Source organism: Thamnophis sirtalis, unplaced genomic scaffold (genome assembly GCF_051295495.1).
Source record: "Thamnophis sirtalis isolate CommonGarterSnake01/CBP01778 unplaced genomic scaffold, rThaSir2_p1.2 scaffold_4, whole genome shotgun sequence".
Taxonomy (NCBI): domain Eukaryota; kingdom Metazoa; phylum Chordata; class Lepidosauria; order Squamata; family Natricidae; genus Thamnophis; species Thamnophis sirtalis.
The window spans coordinates 79,112,868-79,130,458 of NW_028261384.1; the positions used below are offsets into that span (position 1 = coordinate 79,112,868).

The window sequence follows — 17,591 nt, forward strand, 5'->3', positions numbered from 1 at the left end:
CCCTAGTCCTTCTTTACTCTAGACTAGCCAAACACAAATCCTCCAACTGTTCTTCATATGTTTTAGCCTCCAGGCCTTTAATCAACGTAGTTACTCTTCTTTGCACTTTTTCCAAAGTCTCTACGTCTTTTTGTAATGTGTTGACCAAAACTAGATACAGTATTCCAGGTACAGTCTTACCAAAGCTTTATAAAGTGGTACTAATATTTCATGTTATTTTGATTCTATGCCTCTGTTTATAAAACCAGGGTTTTTATTGGCTTTTTTGGCTGCTGCTGCATACTGCTAACTCATGTTTAAGTGATTGTCACCTAAGACTCCAAGGTCCCTCTCACAGTTACTGTTTTGGAGCTAGGTTTCATCTAATCTGCACTTCACCTAATCTGTACCTTTGGTTTTTCTTGCCAAAGTGGAAAACCTTGTTTTTATCCCCATTAAATTTCATGTTGTTGGATAGGGTCCATTGTTCAAGTCTGTCAAGATATATATTTTTTATCTTGAGCTTGTCTTTTGGGGTGTTGGCTATTCCTGCCAATTTAGCATCATCTGCAAATTTGATGCATTTTCCTTGTATTCCCTCATCTTAGTCATTTATGAAGATATTGAAAAGTACTGGACCTAAGACAAACCCTTGTGATACCCCATTGCTTACTTCCCTCCATGTGGATGTGGTACCATTAAGGACTACTCATCAAACTACTCAGTTTGTCAAGTCCATCTGGTGATGGTACTGTCTATTCCAAATTTTTCTATTTTATGAAGAAGTAGATTGTGGTCTACTTTGTCAAATGCCTTGCTGAAGTCTAAGTATACTATGTCAACAGAATTTTGCTGGTCTACTAGTTTAGTCACTTTGTCAAAGAATGAAATAAGATTGGTTTGGCATGATCTGTTTTCAACAAACCTGAATTTGTTAAAGTTAACAAATTAAGTATCTCTGCATTATCTCTACTATTACTGCCCTGTAATCTTTGCTCATTGAAAGAATTTAAAAAAAATGTTTTTGACATTTGTTGCAAATCTTACTTCATTCTGAGCCTGAGTTTTCCTGACTTCATTTTTGCAAGTTCGGGCTATTTATTGGTATTCTGCCTTAATTATATGTTCCTCTTCTTCTCTGTTAGTTAGAACCAGGTCCAGTATAGGTTTGTCTAATCTATTATCTACTTTATGCTATAAAACATTTAGGAGTTAAGAATGGATCAGAAAGACAATGTGTACTGAAGTGAGAAAGTAAATTTTATCAAAAACATGAAAAGTAAGACTAAGCAGCCTGAGTTAATATGGTCTAATATTTCAAAATTAGGCCACTCTAAACATTATAGGAGTATTTGCCTGACAGACTAGATAAATATCAATACAAAGAATCTAGATTACACATAGTTTCCACATTCAGCAAATTCATTTCATTAATGTTTAAAGAAAAAGGCCAAGATAGGAATGTGGGTGATGTTTTTAGAGATGAAACTCATGTCTACAAACAGCTACTATCAATAGCTGATCACTCCCTCTCCTTATGAACAAGTCAGGACAGGTAATCTTTGCACTTAGAAAATAATTATATTGCTTTATTTGTTTGATTGATTGATTTGGATACCCATCCTTGTGACAGAAACCTCTGGGCAGCTAGCAATAATCATAAATTCATAAGCAATAATAAAACCAAACCTGAAGAAAAACCATATCCAATTCATTATTTGTTAAAACTCAGTTTATCTACACTATCCCATGCTCCAACTTTACTACACAATGCCTTGGAGGAAAGGCTTTTTTATGGCTTTCTGAATGTTTAAGATCTCATGATCTATATGCTGGCAACTCTCACTTATCACAAGCCTTCTGTGTACTGTCTGTGCTTTCAGCAATTATAAAAAGTAAGGGAGACAACCTTGCCAGTATTATGCAGGAACTGTTACCTAAGGAAAATTGACTGAGGCATTTTTAAAGCCCAGAATTACAAGAAAATATTTGCTAGCAAATCATGAAGATGCATCCATAATTCACTGAACAGAACTATAAGAAGGAAGAGGAAAGAGGAGGAAAAGGAGGTACAGCATTATCAAACCTGCAAGATTATGTTATTAGAGGTTTAACCCTCCAATGGGGTTGATTTTCTTGTCTGTCTGACATCATAATACAAAGATTACAAAAAAAATCACCATTGCTATATTTATTATTATGAAATATTCATATTTGAAGGAGTATAAGAATGTGCACTAGCAAAGATATTTATATATTTTTCAAAACAACATCTGGTTTAACATTGGCATTTTCAGCACAGAGGTACATGAGCTTGAGATCTGCTGTACTATCATATCATGCCATGAAGGTGATCATAAATTCAAAGCACGTATCTTCTATACCTAGATACTTCCTGCTTAACTCACAGGAAAAACAGCTGGTAAAACTTGTCAAAACTGAGCAATTAAAATATTTGAATTTCTATACTATTTGCAGTGGAAGTACATTCTAGGGAGATTAGATTGGATTAAATTAGATGAGATGCCATATAAGAAAGAAGGAAAGCAGAATAATGGGCATGAACTCTCTTTTTCCTAAAACCTAGCAAGGTTGGAACTAGTCCAATGTTATGAGGTAAAACATTCCATAGAAGATGGCCTTTACAAATCTCTTTACACAAGTACATAGTAAACAACTGAAAAACAGAATGTCTTTGGCAATATTGGCACTTTTCCACATAAAGACCCCAACTATTCCTATTGGAATTTTCAGCCTTACTGTAAAGGTCCATGATGAAAAACAAATTACCTGTTTGCTTTCATTCAAAGCAAAGTACACAGGATGCAAAATATCACGTAGCGAAAGAGCGAGAGAAATGTTTATGGGTATTTGTTTGAGGTAGTAGTATTATATCTTCCTTATTCCTACCCTTTAGCCTTGACATTACTTTAAACAAATAAAAATAATGAACATCTGGGCCACTAGGTCATAGTGTAACATGTTCTGACCATAACTGGGTGTTCCTTCTGGACTGCTCTCACATATTTTCTGAGTCATAGGAAAGAACACATGATTCATAGTCACTACAACCAATGTTTACAAGGCCTTTTTTTCTGCTAACATTTTGTTCCCCACTCAGTTTGAGGTTTATAATGATGTCTGCTTTTAGAGGATAGGGTTGAAAATATCCTTGAGAGGTCATGTCAGATTACTACATGGAGCTTTAAATCAAGTTTTCTTAAATCTTATTCAAGCTGGCCAGCAAGGGTCAATACATCTTTTGGGATAAAGAACTGCCCAGTTCTGATTCAATTTTAAGTGTCAATAAAATGGAACATACATTCAAATTAAGCCCTGATAAAACATTTTGTGCCAGAGAAAATCTGCACAGGCATAAAGGAAAATCTACTCTTAACAATACATCTAGTTTTAAAGTCTAAAACACGATTAAGGTTTAAATATGCTAATGCAGGGGTGTCAAACTCAATTTCATTGAGGGCTGCATCAGGGTTCTGTCGGGGGACCAGAGTGGACATGGCCAGCTCAACATCACTAGTGTTGGGGGCGCCTGTGATGAGCACTGAGCACTCTGCCAGTGAAAACAGGCACCCAAAATCCATTTTCAACTGTGACGGCATCCTGCAATCATCTGTCAGCGAAAATAATGTTCGGGAGGGCCATGAGCCTGTGTTTGCTGTTTCTAGGTCAGCCCACAGGCCAGATCTAAGCACCCCATGAATTGGATTCAGCCCACGGGCCTTGAGTTTGACACTCCTGTGCTAATATAAAAATAACTGATGTGAAGTATATAATCTGAATTCCAAATTTTATTTATTTGTTTGTTTGTCAAACATGCACAAGATAACAAGTATAGGTATGAACATAAATATGAACAAAGGAAGTAAATACAAATAAAGGGGGACAATTACAGTAAGAAAAAGAATTCTGAAAATATAATTAATATAAATATAGCTCCAAATGAACAACCAATCACACAAAACTGCACACAAGACATTTATAAGCTAAGGGGAATAAAACAAGAAAACCCTACCTTCATTACCTAGTCTCGTAATGAAATGTTCAGAAGTTAAATTGAAACAAGCTTGGAGAGCAAACCACTACCAAAATATAATTAATATTTATATAATTTCTATTTAAACATAAAATGAACATATTCTGTTTTCTGCCAGTATGATGATATGTCCCCAAAACATAGAAATCCTTAAAACACCCTTACATATGGAGACCATACTAATCTATATCCTATTTTGGTTGGTCTGAGCCAGAGGTGGGTTGCTCCCGGATCAGCCCGGATTGGGCAAACCAGTAGTGGCAACCAGTGACATGCGGTGAGGTTTATGGCTGGTGAGGCAGCATTTTTTTTAGACTTGTGGACTTCAACTCCCAGAATTCCACAGCCAGGCATGCTCAGTTCCGATTTAAAGCGATAGCATTTCTTTTTCTCCTTTGCTAAATAAGTTTCCTTCTTTCTTTTTCTTCTCCCTTCCCCTCCTTCCTCCCTCCCTCACCTCTCTCTCAAACGCACACACAAACAAAGTTGCACCAGGATTCAGAAAATTTAGGTTTTCCTCCTCAGCCTATGTTAGCAATACCACTAGCAGCATTTTGGCTGGCATGTGTAAGTAGAAGTGGAAATCCATTCTATTGAAAACCTTGTTTTTTCTTATGATTGGACAATTAAAATTTCAGAAGACCCAAATGCATAGTATTAGAGTGTTACATAGTGCATAAACTAAATAACTGTCTCAATATGCTCCCTCCCCTCTCTCTCAAATACACACACACACACACACACACACACACACACACACACACACACACAAAGTTGCACCAGGAGGATGAAGTTTGAATTCCTCCCCCTCCCTCCAACCCACACATACCTTTTCCAGCTGTTTCAGAGATGATTTCAACTCTGCTCTTGCCTGCTATCATGAAAAGAAAAAAAATATAAAAGGAAAAAGGCAAGAGCTGAGGTCAGGCTCAGCTAGTTGCTTCCAGAGTCACCATGGATGACTCTGCTTAGTGCTTAACTGTTTAAAAAAGCCTCTAAAAGAGCGCCCTCTACAGGAGGAGGCGGGAGAATGACATGCCTCATCTACTCAGGAATTTTTCAGCTTTTAACCCTTGCTTAACTTTGCTCGAGTGATCATAAAATGCCAGACTAGATGAGGCACCTTGTTCTCCTGCCATCTCCTGTAGAGGGCACTTTTTTATCGGCTTTTTTAAACAGTTAAGCACTAAGCAGAGTCATCCATGGTGATTCTGGCAGCAACTAGCTCAGCCTGACCTCAGCTCTTGCCTTTTTCCTTTTACATTTTCTTTCTTTTCATGATGACAGTGGTGAGGCTCTGCCTCCCCTGCCCCCCCTGACTGCACGTCCCTGGTGGGAGGCTCCATTCAGAATGTGCAGAAGTGCCGTGCGTGCATGAGAGAACCGGTAGTAAAAAAATATGAAAACCCACCACTGGTCTCCTGAGTTCCCAATATTTTCAAAACTATCATGCTGGAGATATTGTTCCATTCTTAAATGTTGTTATTAAGAAAGGAAACATTTATGGCAAAAAGATAATTAAAAGAAAATCTGGCTGGATGCTAGGTAAGAAAACTCAACATAGGATAAAACAAAATTAAGGCTGCAATATTAAAATACTTTTAAATATACCTAGTAAAGTCAGCAGGAGTTAGTTTTAAGTACAATAGATTTGTGCAAATTTAATAATAGGCCTTGCAGATGATATTATTATGTTATTATGTTTATAAGATAACATTATTATGTTAGCAACTAACTCATCATATAAACCCAATCAAATAATTCAATAATAAAATATTGCTAGAAATATTAGAATATAAAATGTAAAATATTAGGATTGAAAAGTACCTTGGAGATCTTCTAGTCCCAAGGTGTCAAACTCAAGGCCTGCGGGCCAGATCCGGCCCATGGGGTACTCCATTTTCACTGGCAGAGGACTACCAAATCAATCCAAAAACAAAACAGAAGGAGAAGTATTGAAAGACTGCTATCATATTATCCCTATTTCTTATCTTTGTTAGACTGCATATACCTAGTTACACAACCATTCATTGTACAGTTTAGCATCCAAACTCCTTATCATCTTTGTTGCTCTTCTCTGTATTCTTTCTTTATGTGAATTCCCAGATTCTGATTAAGAAATTTGGAAAATTAAAGTCCACATACCATATCTAAGTTGCCAAAGTTGAGAAATGCTGGTCTAATCTATTATGTGATAAGCTGATAGCACTCCCAACCATTTTAATTCCCTATTCCGGTATGTACACCATCCCCAATACTGAATTAAAGCTGCAACTATTCATTTAATACTTTCAATACTTTATACTGTCAGATTTTAAAGATTGCTATTTTCTCATGTTTGTTAATGCTGCTCCCATAGCTGTAACATTTTCCATTTCTTGCCCCCCTCCATTTTTTAAAATCATGTTTTATTGCTTCCATACTTCACTAGACCCTTCCAGGCACTCTGTCTTTTCTCTTTTGTAACTTTACTCTTTTAATTATAATTAAGTCTCCTTGACATTTACCAAAAATAGGTGTGTTGGGATGCAGGTTTTGTATACTTATTCTGAAATGTGAGGATATTAATTGCCATGAAGGGTTGAATAATTGGGATTTTCTTTTTATGATGTTTAAATACAGATCCAACCCCTTCCCATCTCAGTGGATCATGTGCTCATATTAAGCTCTGTTTGAGGACAAGTGCCTCCCCAGGAAATCATACCAAACAATTCTTGCTAGGACAGAAATTGACATTAGCTCCTACGTGCTATGTTCAGAGGTTACTGGATCTAAGGAGTTTTGATGACCCACCAGGGCCTCTGTTGGTACGTCATTGTTCTAATAACTTCCAGCCACATGACAAAAATTAAACAAGAGATTGTTACATCCCTTCTCATGCAAATATGAAGTCATCTCTTGATGTTTTGGGATGAGAGTGTGGGAAATACTTATCCTTCCAACCCCTCCATTTTTTCTTTTCTAATAAAAAGTTTTATGCCCTTCTTCCCTAGGCAAAAAGGCAAAAATAAGAATGGAAACATCCATCCCTTTTTTATAGACATGTTTATACTGTCCTGAAAAGGTTAAGAATGAATGGAATAGTGATGAATTATTGCAACACTTAATAAAAGGGGAAATAATTAAATAAGGGGGATGGGATACAAACTACCAATCAAACTCAGTTTTTATGTCCCTCCTCTTCAAATAATAGTTAACTTAGGTTTAAAGATTAATAGACTCTCAAGAAAGTGTATAAATGGCCCACTGTGAAGAATTCAGGACTAGCTGCATTGGAAAGCTGAGTAGTGTTCCCTCTATCTCTAATAGCAGCACACTTTGCTTCACAATCCTTCTAAGGTGTCATGACTTACCCAGGGTTCAGCTGTCAGCTCCTGCTCTTATTTCTTGGGCCTGGCTTCAGTTTGGGTGCTGCTCTCCATTTAATGCATTGTGCCCCTTGTACTGAAGAAAAGCTCAGGCTGTGTCCACCAGTGTCAGCCAACTGCCCAGAAACATCCCATCAACCAGGCTGCAGTTGTTGTCATAGCTGTGCCCTTCAGCTGGGGGAGCCTTGTGGAATATACACAGCAAGGTGTAGCCAGGGGCTTAGTTGCCAGGTACAGGTAGATCAAGCTCGACCTCTTTATGTTCTCACTCAGGGGCAAGGTACATGCCTCCCCATTGCTGTCAGGACAGAAACTGCAGGTAAGAAACATATCTTTCTGTTTCTCTTTTTGCTCATACTCAGAATGCTGGTTGAGGCTGATGACTGGCAAAGAAAATGACAGTGGTTAGAGTGATCTTGTAACAAGATTGAAATATTAACTTGTTTCAGCGTGGCTGAAATTTCTTAGTTTATGGGGTGGGTTCAAAAACGAAGTTTGGGAAATAGAGACAAAAACATTATGTAAGAAAACACAGGTCATAAACTTGCCATCCAATATCTGGCACTGAAGAACTGGTTCAAAGGCTCTAGGAATCAGACAATGGCATTTTCAAAATAAGATTATTTCTAAAATCAAAAGCATAATTTCTAGTTTGAGTGGAGGACCCGGAAAATATGAGGTTGACTGTCATAGCTAGGAGAAAACTTTTTTTAAAAGGGGGAGAGATTTGCTTTATCTGTCTCCCAATGAGGGGAGGAAGCAATTAGTTCTTAAAATTTTGCATAGAAAGCATTTGTGCATGTGTGTTTTGTTTTAAGACAAGATCATTTGTTTGTTTGTTACCTATCAAATTTAAAAACTACCCATCTCCCTTACATAGGGACATGTTAGTACTGCTAAATAAACTAAATAAAAATGGAATAATATTTCTGTAAAATGCTCTAACCCATTGATCCCCCTCTTAATTACTTATGGTCTCATATACCATGATTGAAAATTTATTTATTAAAGTTTTGTCGATTTTGATTTACAAATTAAATAGTAGAAACCCACAGCTGTCATCAAGTCTGTATTCAGATAGGAATAAAATACTCTACATTTAGTCCCTTGGCCTCTGTATTACCTAATCACCTGTTACATGCATGTTATATTTTCACCCCTCATAATGCATTTAACTATTGACAATGTTAAAGAGATCATGCCTAAACTGAATTTTCAGCAAACTGAAACAAGGAAAGAAGCATTTTTTCCACAGTTACTAGAAACGTACTTTCAACTCTCATTCTTAAAAACCATCTCTGTTATGTCATTTGCATTTTAAAAGAAAATGCTGAACATTCTATTTAAAAAATCAGATGGTAGTATTTTGAAAAGCAGCTTGCGTGAACACCAAATAAACCAATTTCAACATCAACATAACCCGTATATTGTGACAAACCCCCCAAAGTTTATAATTACATCCCTTGTACAGACTTTTTATTATATTTAACTGTAAAACTTTAATTCTTTAATGTGCTTCTTCATGCAACAAGCCTCTCATTTTGCTCTCACAGCAGTTCAAAATTCCGTGCACACCAAACAGGCAGTAATGCCGGAAGCAACCACCACTGGTTTCCAGAAGAGTTTGGACTGCCTTTGTCCTGAATAGTATAGGATATGGCCTCCTGCTCAAGGAGGAGGTTGGGCTAGAACACCTCAAAGGTCCCTTACAAGTGTTATTCTGTTATTATTCTATTCTGTTTAAATTTGAAAGTCCCAAAGCACTTTAGCTGCTTCATTTTCTATTATATTCTTTATTTTATGGGCCCATTCAGTTTTTGCTTGTAGATAAATAGGATTTCTTGCAGATTGTCCTTTATTTCTACTTTGTTGTGCATTGTTTGTAGGCAGTTTATACAATCTTTTTACAGCTGCTATTCAAGTGGTCACTGTTTTTGCAGAAGTATTATTTGTTGTTTGTTGTTGTCTTCCCAATTCTGGCTTTGTGTGCATTTATTCTTAAGACTTAGTCTTTTACAGCCCTTGGCAGGTGGTGTTAGACAGGGATGGGTTGCTGCCAGCATTACTGCCAGTTCGGTGCATGCACAATTTTGTGTGCATGCTCTTGCTCTACGGGCTTGCGCAGTTGCCCCTAACTAGGCATGGGGGTAAAATGCCTCGCTGACCAGGGAACCAGTTTGAAGGCATGGCAGGTCTGGGTCGCTGCTGGTTCCTGCAACCCAGGCTGGCAAACTACTACCAGTTTGGCTGAACCAGTCTGAACCAGTAGGAACCCACCTCTGATATTAGAGGTACCCTCTAAGAAGATATAAGCTGTTTGAAATAAAACTGCTATTTGCAATTGATTGATGGCGAATTTGTCAATGCTGATGGTGTTCAAGTAATGTTCTAGTTGTTTTGACTTTGTACTGAAGGCACCTATTGTACTCTTTTTGCTTGCCTCAGTTATTCTATTTATAATTGCAGGTCTTTATATTTTGTTATCTTTTCCAGCTTATTCTCTTCTCTCCTCTCCTCTCCTGTCTCCAGGTCCTGCCACATCCCATCATCCACTGTTTTTGTCTTTCTTATTGAGAATTGTTAAGTATGACATGTTATGTGGCAGATACCTGTCTGTATGAATTCCAGAGTCCCAGAGCACTTTAGCATCTTCATTTTTCAATTATTATTATTATTGTCTCTATTTTATGGTCCCACCAGTTCTTGCTTTCAGACAAATGGTATTTCTTGCAAATCTTCCAATACACCATTGTTGCTACTTTATCTTGCTGTTGTTTGTAGTTAGTCTGTGCAATATTCTAATAATAGTGGTTGTCATTATTATTATTGAATGTAATTGCTATATTTCTTTAGATATATAGCATTAATGAACACACAGAGATAATAGGTTCTGATGGCCCATTACAAATTTTCTATTTGGCAACCTTAATTCATTTCCAATAAAGCTGTGTTCTAGTTCAATACACTATTGTTTTGATTTCTTCTCTTAGAATCTGTAGAACCAGAAGATATGCCCACTGAAGGTGATGAAATAACAGCAGATCACTTGGTCAACTATGAGGTGGCGTTTTCAGCTGAGCAAGATAAATCTGCCTCGTGGGATGCTAATAACATTTATGAAAGTTTGAGAGCAGACAAACCTACTGAAGTTAAGAAGCGGAGGGAACAGGTAAGACCTCTCTGTCATCACAAAGCAATTTCAAATAACCTCAGATCTGTGCATTCTATGGAGGAGGCATTTATTGAGAAGCAGGTGGCAGTTGTGCCTAGGAGAGTCTTTGGACAAACTTGTGTTGTGCACTAGCTGTGATCTTTCCTGGACCAAGTTTCCCTTTGCTCAGTCCTCCAGTCCTCAGTCATGTCACGGCTGGATTATTGTAATGCACTCTACATGAGGATACCTGAATATTTGGAAGCTACAGTTGGTAAGGAGTGCGGAAGCATGGGTATTTTGGGGGATTCCAAGAATGGCTCCTGTAACATCACTGCTTCACGAGTTTCCAATCTGCTTCCTGGTTGTTGGAAAGGAAAGGAAATAAAAGAAAAGAAAAAGACACATTCAAAACAGATATTGCAATTTCTTATTAGTCGTTTCTCTGAAAATAGGGTGCAATTTGTTTTGAAAAGCATGGAATTTCCCTCATAGGCTAAAATCTGAAGATTCTGGTAGAGCTTTCTTTTTCATTAGTGATAAAGGATCTGTTTTGGCACAAAGCAACAACTGCTTCAACAGCAAAGGCTCTCACTGGATGCAAAATAGATTGAATACAAGGAATGTTTGCCGATATGAGTATGCTCTGAAGAACCACTTGATGGCACCAAAGGTCTAAAAGTGATGAGTTAATTAGAATATCAGAACATAAATGCACTATACATGACTTGACATATTAACTTTTCATGGTGCAGAAGTCCTAAATGTCATTTCCAAGTCTAATAACATATTATAGTCATATGGCTTATTATACATACAGTCCATATGCTCATAGAATTCACCAGTAAATTCTCTTGCTTTTATTAAAACTATATGCATAAATCATAGAATCAAGACGGTTGGAAATAATCTCAGAGGTCATCTACTTTAACTCTCTACTTGATGAATTATCTACTATAGCATTTTAGGAGGATGACTACCTAATCCTCCAATGAAAAAGCACATACCTCTTCATAAAGCAAGTGGTTTATAGCTGTTATAATCAGGAAAATCCTTCTTTCTATTTAGAACTAATAATTATATATATGACTAGTGTCTCTGCTCTGGCTATAATTGACAATTGATCTCATGTTTATTTACTTAGAAGAAAGAGCAAATGCTTTCAAGAATTCTTATTTTAGGAATATACCTGGGACATATGTTCATTTATTCTATTTCTATGTTGTCAAATCTACCAGAAACTCACATTGGTTTACAGCTAGCAACTAAGCATTGCAAGGAATAAATTAATTATAATAAATAACATTTTAGCAACTGCATTGTCAGTGCTTCCCAGACCTGCATAACTGTCTAACATCTGAGTAAATTACCCAAAATTATGTAACGGAAATTTCCTTTGTATAATGGCAACAAACGGATTACTCAATCACAACAGGGGCATTTAAATTGACGTAAAGGATTTTACCTACATAGGGTAGAAATAACTTTCTGAGAGGGAATTTGGGAAGGAAATATTTGAGAAGCAATGCATTAAGAGAAAAACAAAAAAAAAGTACAGTAAAGGGAAAAATAAGAACATCATTCAATGTTTTTTGGAAAAGCTCTGTCATTATTGTTTTCTAGAAAGACATTAGATAATTACATATTATTTGTAAGGCAATAGAAGACAGACTTACTTTTAATTGATTCAACTTTTGGAAGTACTTAGAAGTAATATTGAATGTGTGCGGGACAAAAGCATGCCGGCCTTTATTTTAATGCTTCACTGTTTATTATCTTACTGTTCTTTCAGGGACCATGTCAAAAAGAACTGTACAAAGCACTGGATAAATTGGCAAAAGCTCAACAAACAACAGGAGGACAATTATATAGATTCTATTTACCCAACTGTAATAAAAATGGATTTTATCATAGTAAACAGGTAATTTGGGTGGTAGAGGATGGGAATGATATTTCCAAGCTAATGAAGGATGATGTGGTTTTTTACCTTTTTCATTGAATTAAACAAGCTTAGAACCCCTTACTTTGAAAATGATAGAAGTCAAGCCTCTCCATCCCATATGTTAATTCAGAAATGAAAATCTTATCATCCTCAAGTGTCTTAAGGATGGCAGCTCAACCTTTTTCTTTTTGATAGAACAAAAGCAGACTGTTCAGAGTTAAATATCATTCTAAGGACATTACACTTTTTTGAAACAAAATGTCTGTAGGTCTCACCAGTGGTGTATCAACCATTAAGCAGGCTAAGCACATGCTTAGGGTACCAGGCCCAAGAGAGCACCACAAAGTTGAGAAAGAAAGAAAAAAACAATGAAGATTTGTACAGAATGTTCAAAGGAAGCAGGGGGAGGGGAACCAAGATTTGTCAGTGTTTAGGATACCAGTGAGCCTTAATCCGCCACTGGGTCTCATGATGCACCAGAAATATGTTTAAAAGCAGAATTTTTTGATCTTCAACAAATCTCATAGATAGTGTGATACATTTATAATGATAACAGATGCAGGTGGACTATGTATAGCTATGTCTGCTTATACTTTGGTAAGAAAAAAATAAAGATGGAGGAAATAGAACAAATTTTCTGTTCGAAGGGAACAATTTCAGTTGTATATTTTAAGAGAAAAGATCTGAAGGAAGTAGAGAAGCTCCCATAAGAAGCACTGGTTTTCCATGGAGAAGGGGGAACAAAGTTCACAGAATTGTAGATGAACCTATGCACTTTTGATAATGCTAAGTTAATATACAGATCTGGTACAATTTTATATATATATTACAGTGAACAATTAAAATCATGATTATTCAGCTATATCTTTAAATAGATTTGCTTGATAATTTCCTTTATTCGCCCCACACAAGCACTTGTGTGTGTGTGTGTGTGTGTGTGTGTGTGTGTGTACACATGCATGCACTCTCGCACACACACACAAAAAGTCCAGCATGTATTTCTGAATAGCTATGACCTAATGGAATATCTAGTGTAAAGTCAACATTCACTCTTCATTTACATAAAATAACTTTCTCATTTTCAATCTTTTGGGAAAGTTTTCCTGTATAAATTCAGCCAAGAAATAACAGCAGAAAAAAGAATTGCCTTTTTTTAGAATTGAATTGAATTTATTAAATTTATAGGCCGCTCAATCCCAAAGGACTCTGGGCACCTTACAAAACAAGAAAAGAAAAAAAAATAAACAAAATAAAAATAAAAATTTAAAAATTCTCCAACACACATACGTTCAGAGTGGGGCTGGACCCTACATAATAAGGTCAACAGCCCCAGGCCTGCCTTAACAGCCAGGTTTTAACAGCTTTTCTGAAGGCCATGAGGTTGGGTGAGGTCCGGGCCCGAGGGTAGCTGATTCCACAGGGTCGGAGCAGCCACAGAGTAGGCCCTCCTCTGAGGCACCGCCAGCCGACACTGTCTGGCTGACGGTGTCCTAAGGAGGCCCACCCTGTGAGATCTTATCGGCCATTGGGAGGTATGCAGCAGTAGGCGGCCTCGCAAATATGCTGGTCCTGAGCCATATAGGGCTTTAAAGGTAATGACCAACACCTTGAATTGCGTTCGGATACCAATTGGCAGCCGGAGGATAGGTGTAATATGGGTGTATCTTGATACACCCAATATCGCTCGTGTGGCTGCATTCTGGACTAGCTGTAATCTCCGAACACTTTTCAGGGGTAGCCCCATGTAGAGCGCATTGCAATAATCCAGCCTTGAGGTGACAAGGGAGTGAGTGACTGTTTGAAGTGCATCCCGATCCAAGTAGGGCCGCAATTGATGCACCAGGCGAACCTGAGCAAAGGCCCCCTTGGTCACAGCCGACAAGAGGTGATCCAGTGTCAGCTGTGGATCCAGGAGGACCCCCAAATTGTGGGCCCTCTCTGAGGGGTGTAAGTTTTCACCCCCCCAGGATCAAGGATGGACTGTCTGAACTGTCCTTCGGGGGCAGCATCCACAGCCACTCGGTCTTGTTGGGATTGAGTACGAGTTTGTTTACCCCCATCCAGATCCTGACAGCTTCCAGGCATTGGCACATCACGTCCACCACTACACTGAGCTGGCACGGGGCAGATAGATACAGTTGCATATCATCTGCGTATTGATGGTTCTTTATCCCGTGCCGTCATATGATCTCACCCAGCGGTTTCATGTAGATGTTAAATAGGAGGGGGGATAGGACTGAACCCTGTGGTACCCCACAATTGAGGGGCCTAGGGGTCGACTTCTGTCCCCTGACCAACACTGACTGCGACCTACTGGAGAGGTAGGAGGAGAACCACCGTAAAAGGGTGCCTCTCACTCCCACCTCCTCCAGACGTCGCAGGAGGATACCATGGTCGATGGTATCGAAAGCCCCTGAGAGGTCAAGAAGCACTAGGTTAGAGGAGTGCCCTCTATCCCTAGCACGCCAGAGATCATTGGTCAGAGCGACCAAAGTGGTTTCTGTGCTGTACCCAGGCCTGAAACCAGACTGAAAGGAATCCAGATAATCTGCTTCATTCACAGTCTGTCGGAGCTGAAGTGCCACCACCTTCTCAACAACCTTCCCCAAAAAAGGGAGGTTGGAGACCGGACGGTTGTTTTTCAGGATGGCTGGATCCAAGGAAGGCTTCTTGAGGAGGGGCCTCACCACCGCTTCCTTTAATGGTTGCGGGAAAGACCCCTCCTGCAAAGAAGCGTTGGTGATCACCTGGAACCAGCCCCGTGTCACCTCCCTACTGGTCGAAACCAGCCAGGAGGGGCACAGGTCCAGTAAACAGGTGGAGGCGCTCATCGCTCCCATGGCCTTGTCCACTTCCTCAGGGGTGACAAAATCGAACTCATCCCAGGAAAACCGACTTGGACTTGCCCTCAGCACCTCAGCTGGTATTGCCCAAGCAGAGTCTAGGTCTGTCCGAAGCTGAGTGATTTTGTCCGACAGAAACTGAACAAATTCCTCAGCTCTTCCCTGCAGGGGTTCCCCCATCCCCTCACCTTTCAGGAGGGAGTGGGTCACCCTGAACAGGGTGACTGGGCAAGATTCTGCGGACGCAATAATAGCAGAAAAATGAGCGCATTTTGCCGCCCGTATCACCACTAAATAAGTCCTAATAAAGGCTCTTAGTAGTGTTCGATCAGATTCAGAGTTACTAGACCTCCAACGTCGCTCTAGGCGTCTCTTTTGGTGCTTCATCTCCTGGAGTTCCTCAGTGAACCAAGGTGCCCTCCTGGATCCGCTACCGCAGAGAGGCCTCAAAGGCGCAATCCGATCTAGTGCCTCAGTCGCCGCAGCATTCCAAGCAGCGACTAAGGATTCGGTCGGGTTGCGGGCAATGGAGTCAGGTATCTCTCCAAGAGACCAGACAAAGTCAACTGACTTTCAATGTCAGATTGGGAATGGTTGGATTAAGTACAATAGGGATGAAAAAGATTGAATTATATGTAAAATGTAAAAAAATAAAAGCAAAATTTACCTGAATAAGAACTGGATAAAAATTATTCTCTAAATGTTAATTATTAATTATTAAACTAGTTGCTACTGAAAAAAATACTTATTTTAATATTCTTTTAAAATTCTCTTAGTGTGAAACTTCACTTGATGGAAATCCTGCAAGTTGCTGGTGTGTGTATCCAAAGAATGGGAAGAGGATTCCTGAGACTCCAGAAATGATGGGCAATCTTGAATGTGAACAATTTATTAGCTCACAAAAATAATGCCAAAAAAATTTGCACAAACATGTATTGTATTTTTGCAAGCTGAATGCATTTGTAGGTCAGGGTCTGTTAACCTTGGTTAACAGAACTTTAAGTATGTGGTTAGATATTTGCTTTTTTCATTTTGTGAAGTTCCAGTGATCCCAATTGGGTTGACTCTATTCAAATATACTGTCAGATTTCCTGCTTTACAATTCATTATCAAAACACTTAATTCAAGGAACAAGAATCTAGCAGTTCTGATTAATAATATTTATTAGAAGGAGGGTTAAATTTATAACAAAATAATTTTAGCAAGAAAACAGACTTTCGGATAAGAAAGCAACATTTAATATAGATTAGTGTTTCTCAATCTTGGCATCTTTAAGATATGTGAAGGGCTGGAAATATGTTTCTTTTTTATAAAAATAGGGCATTCTGCATCCTGTATAGTTTTGGTAGTTAATAGTCTTTTTGTGAGTGGCAGAATAGTTGTCCAGGATATTATAGCACTGTGGTCAGCATTACTGGTGGGATGAGGATTCTATTATTGTATCCTATTATATTCCTAAAAGTTAAGCAGTAGAAGTGCCGTTAAGATAATACAGAGGAAGAGATTATGGACTACACAATATAAAGTTCAAAAGATTATTGAATTATTTATTCAACAAGTATTTTTATTTTATTTCTATATTAATTTATGTATCTGTATACTTTCAAACTTTGTATGAAAACATTTTAATATTATCTCCAAGAATATGCAGTGTTCTGTTTTTAAAGAATACAATATATTACTAACATCCTTTGCAAATATAGTGTTTGAGGATGACAGTTCAAGAATTTATTTTAAAAAGTGTGTATATTAGATTTATTTTAAAAGTATGTATATTAGGTTGTTGCTTTACTTCATATTGCTTCTCATTTCATCATCAAGGAGTTCTCACTGAATAATCTTATTAAGGAAAGATCAAAGACACCTTAAAAGGAAAGTTATTTCTGTGTTTTTAATAAATGCAGTTACTTTACAAACAAGTATAAACAAACTAAAATTAAGAAATTGTAATATATGTTTGATGGATGTAAATATTCATAAATCATGTTATTTAAACATTTATTAAACATTTTTCTTTGAACCCTATCCTTTTTTTGTTCAGTTTGTTGGTTGATCCTGATTCAAAGTTTGTCCTTCAGAACTTTTTCTTATACATTTTCAAAGAAGTAGATAGAAAACTTTAAACATTGCATGAAATTAGTGTCTCTGGCAACACAGAGATGCAGTGAGGTAGTGCCAGAGGTGGGTTCCTCCTGGTAAGGTATGATACACCACAAGAGGTAGTGAAAAATCTGGCATACCGGACCAGACCAGT

At 38.0% G+C, this 17,591-nt stretch overlaps 1 protein-coding gene across 1 annotated transcript; it reads left to right on the top strand.

Moving 5' to 3' along the window:
- Nucleotides 1-7,318: 7,318 nt before the first annotated feature.
- IGFBP1 (insulin like growth factor binding protein 1) lies at nucleotides 7,319-17,297 on the top strand. Its single transcript, XM_014069821.2, has 4 exons — nucleotides 7,319-7,720; nucleotides 10,392-10,570; nucleotides 12,345-12,473; nucleotides 16,114-17,297. The coding sequence occupies exons 1-4, from the start codon at nucleotides 7,378-7,380 to the stop codon at nucleotides 16,243-16,245; spliced, it is 783 nt and encodes a 260-aa protein (XP_013925296.2). The 5' UTR covers nucleotides 7,319-7,377; the 3' UTR covers nucleotides 16,246-17,297.
- Nucleotides 17,298-17,591: the final 294 nt, after the last annotated feature.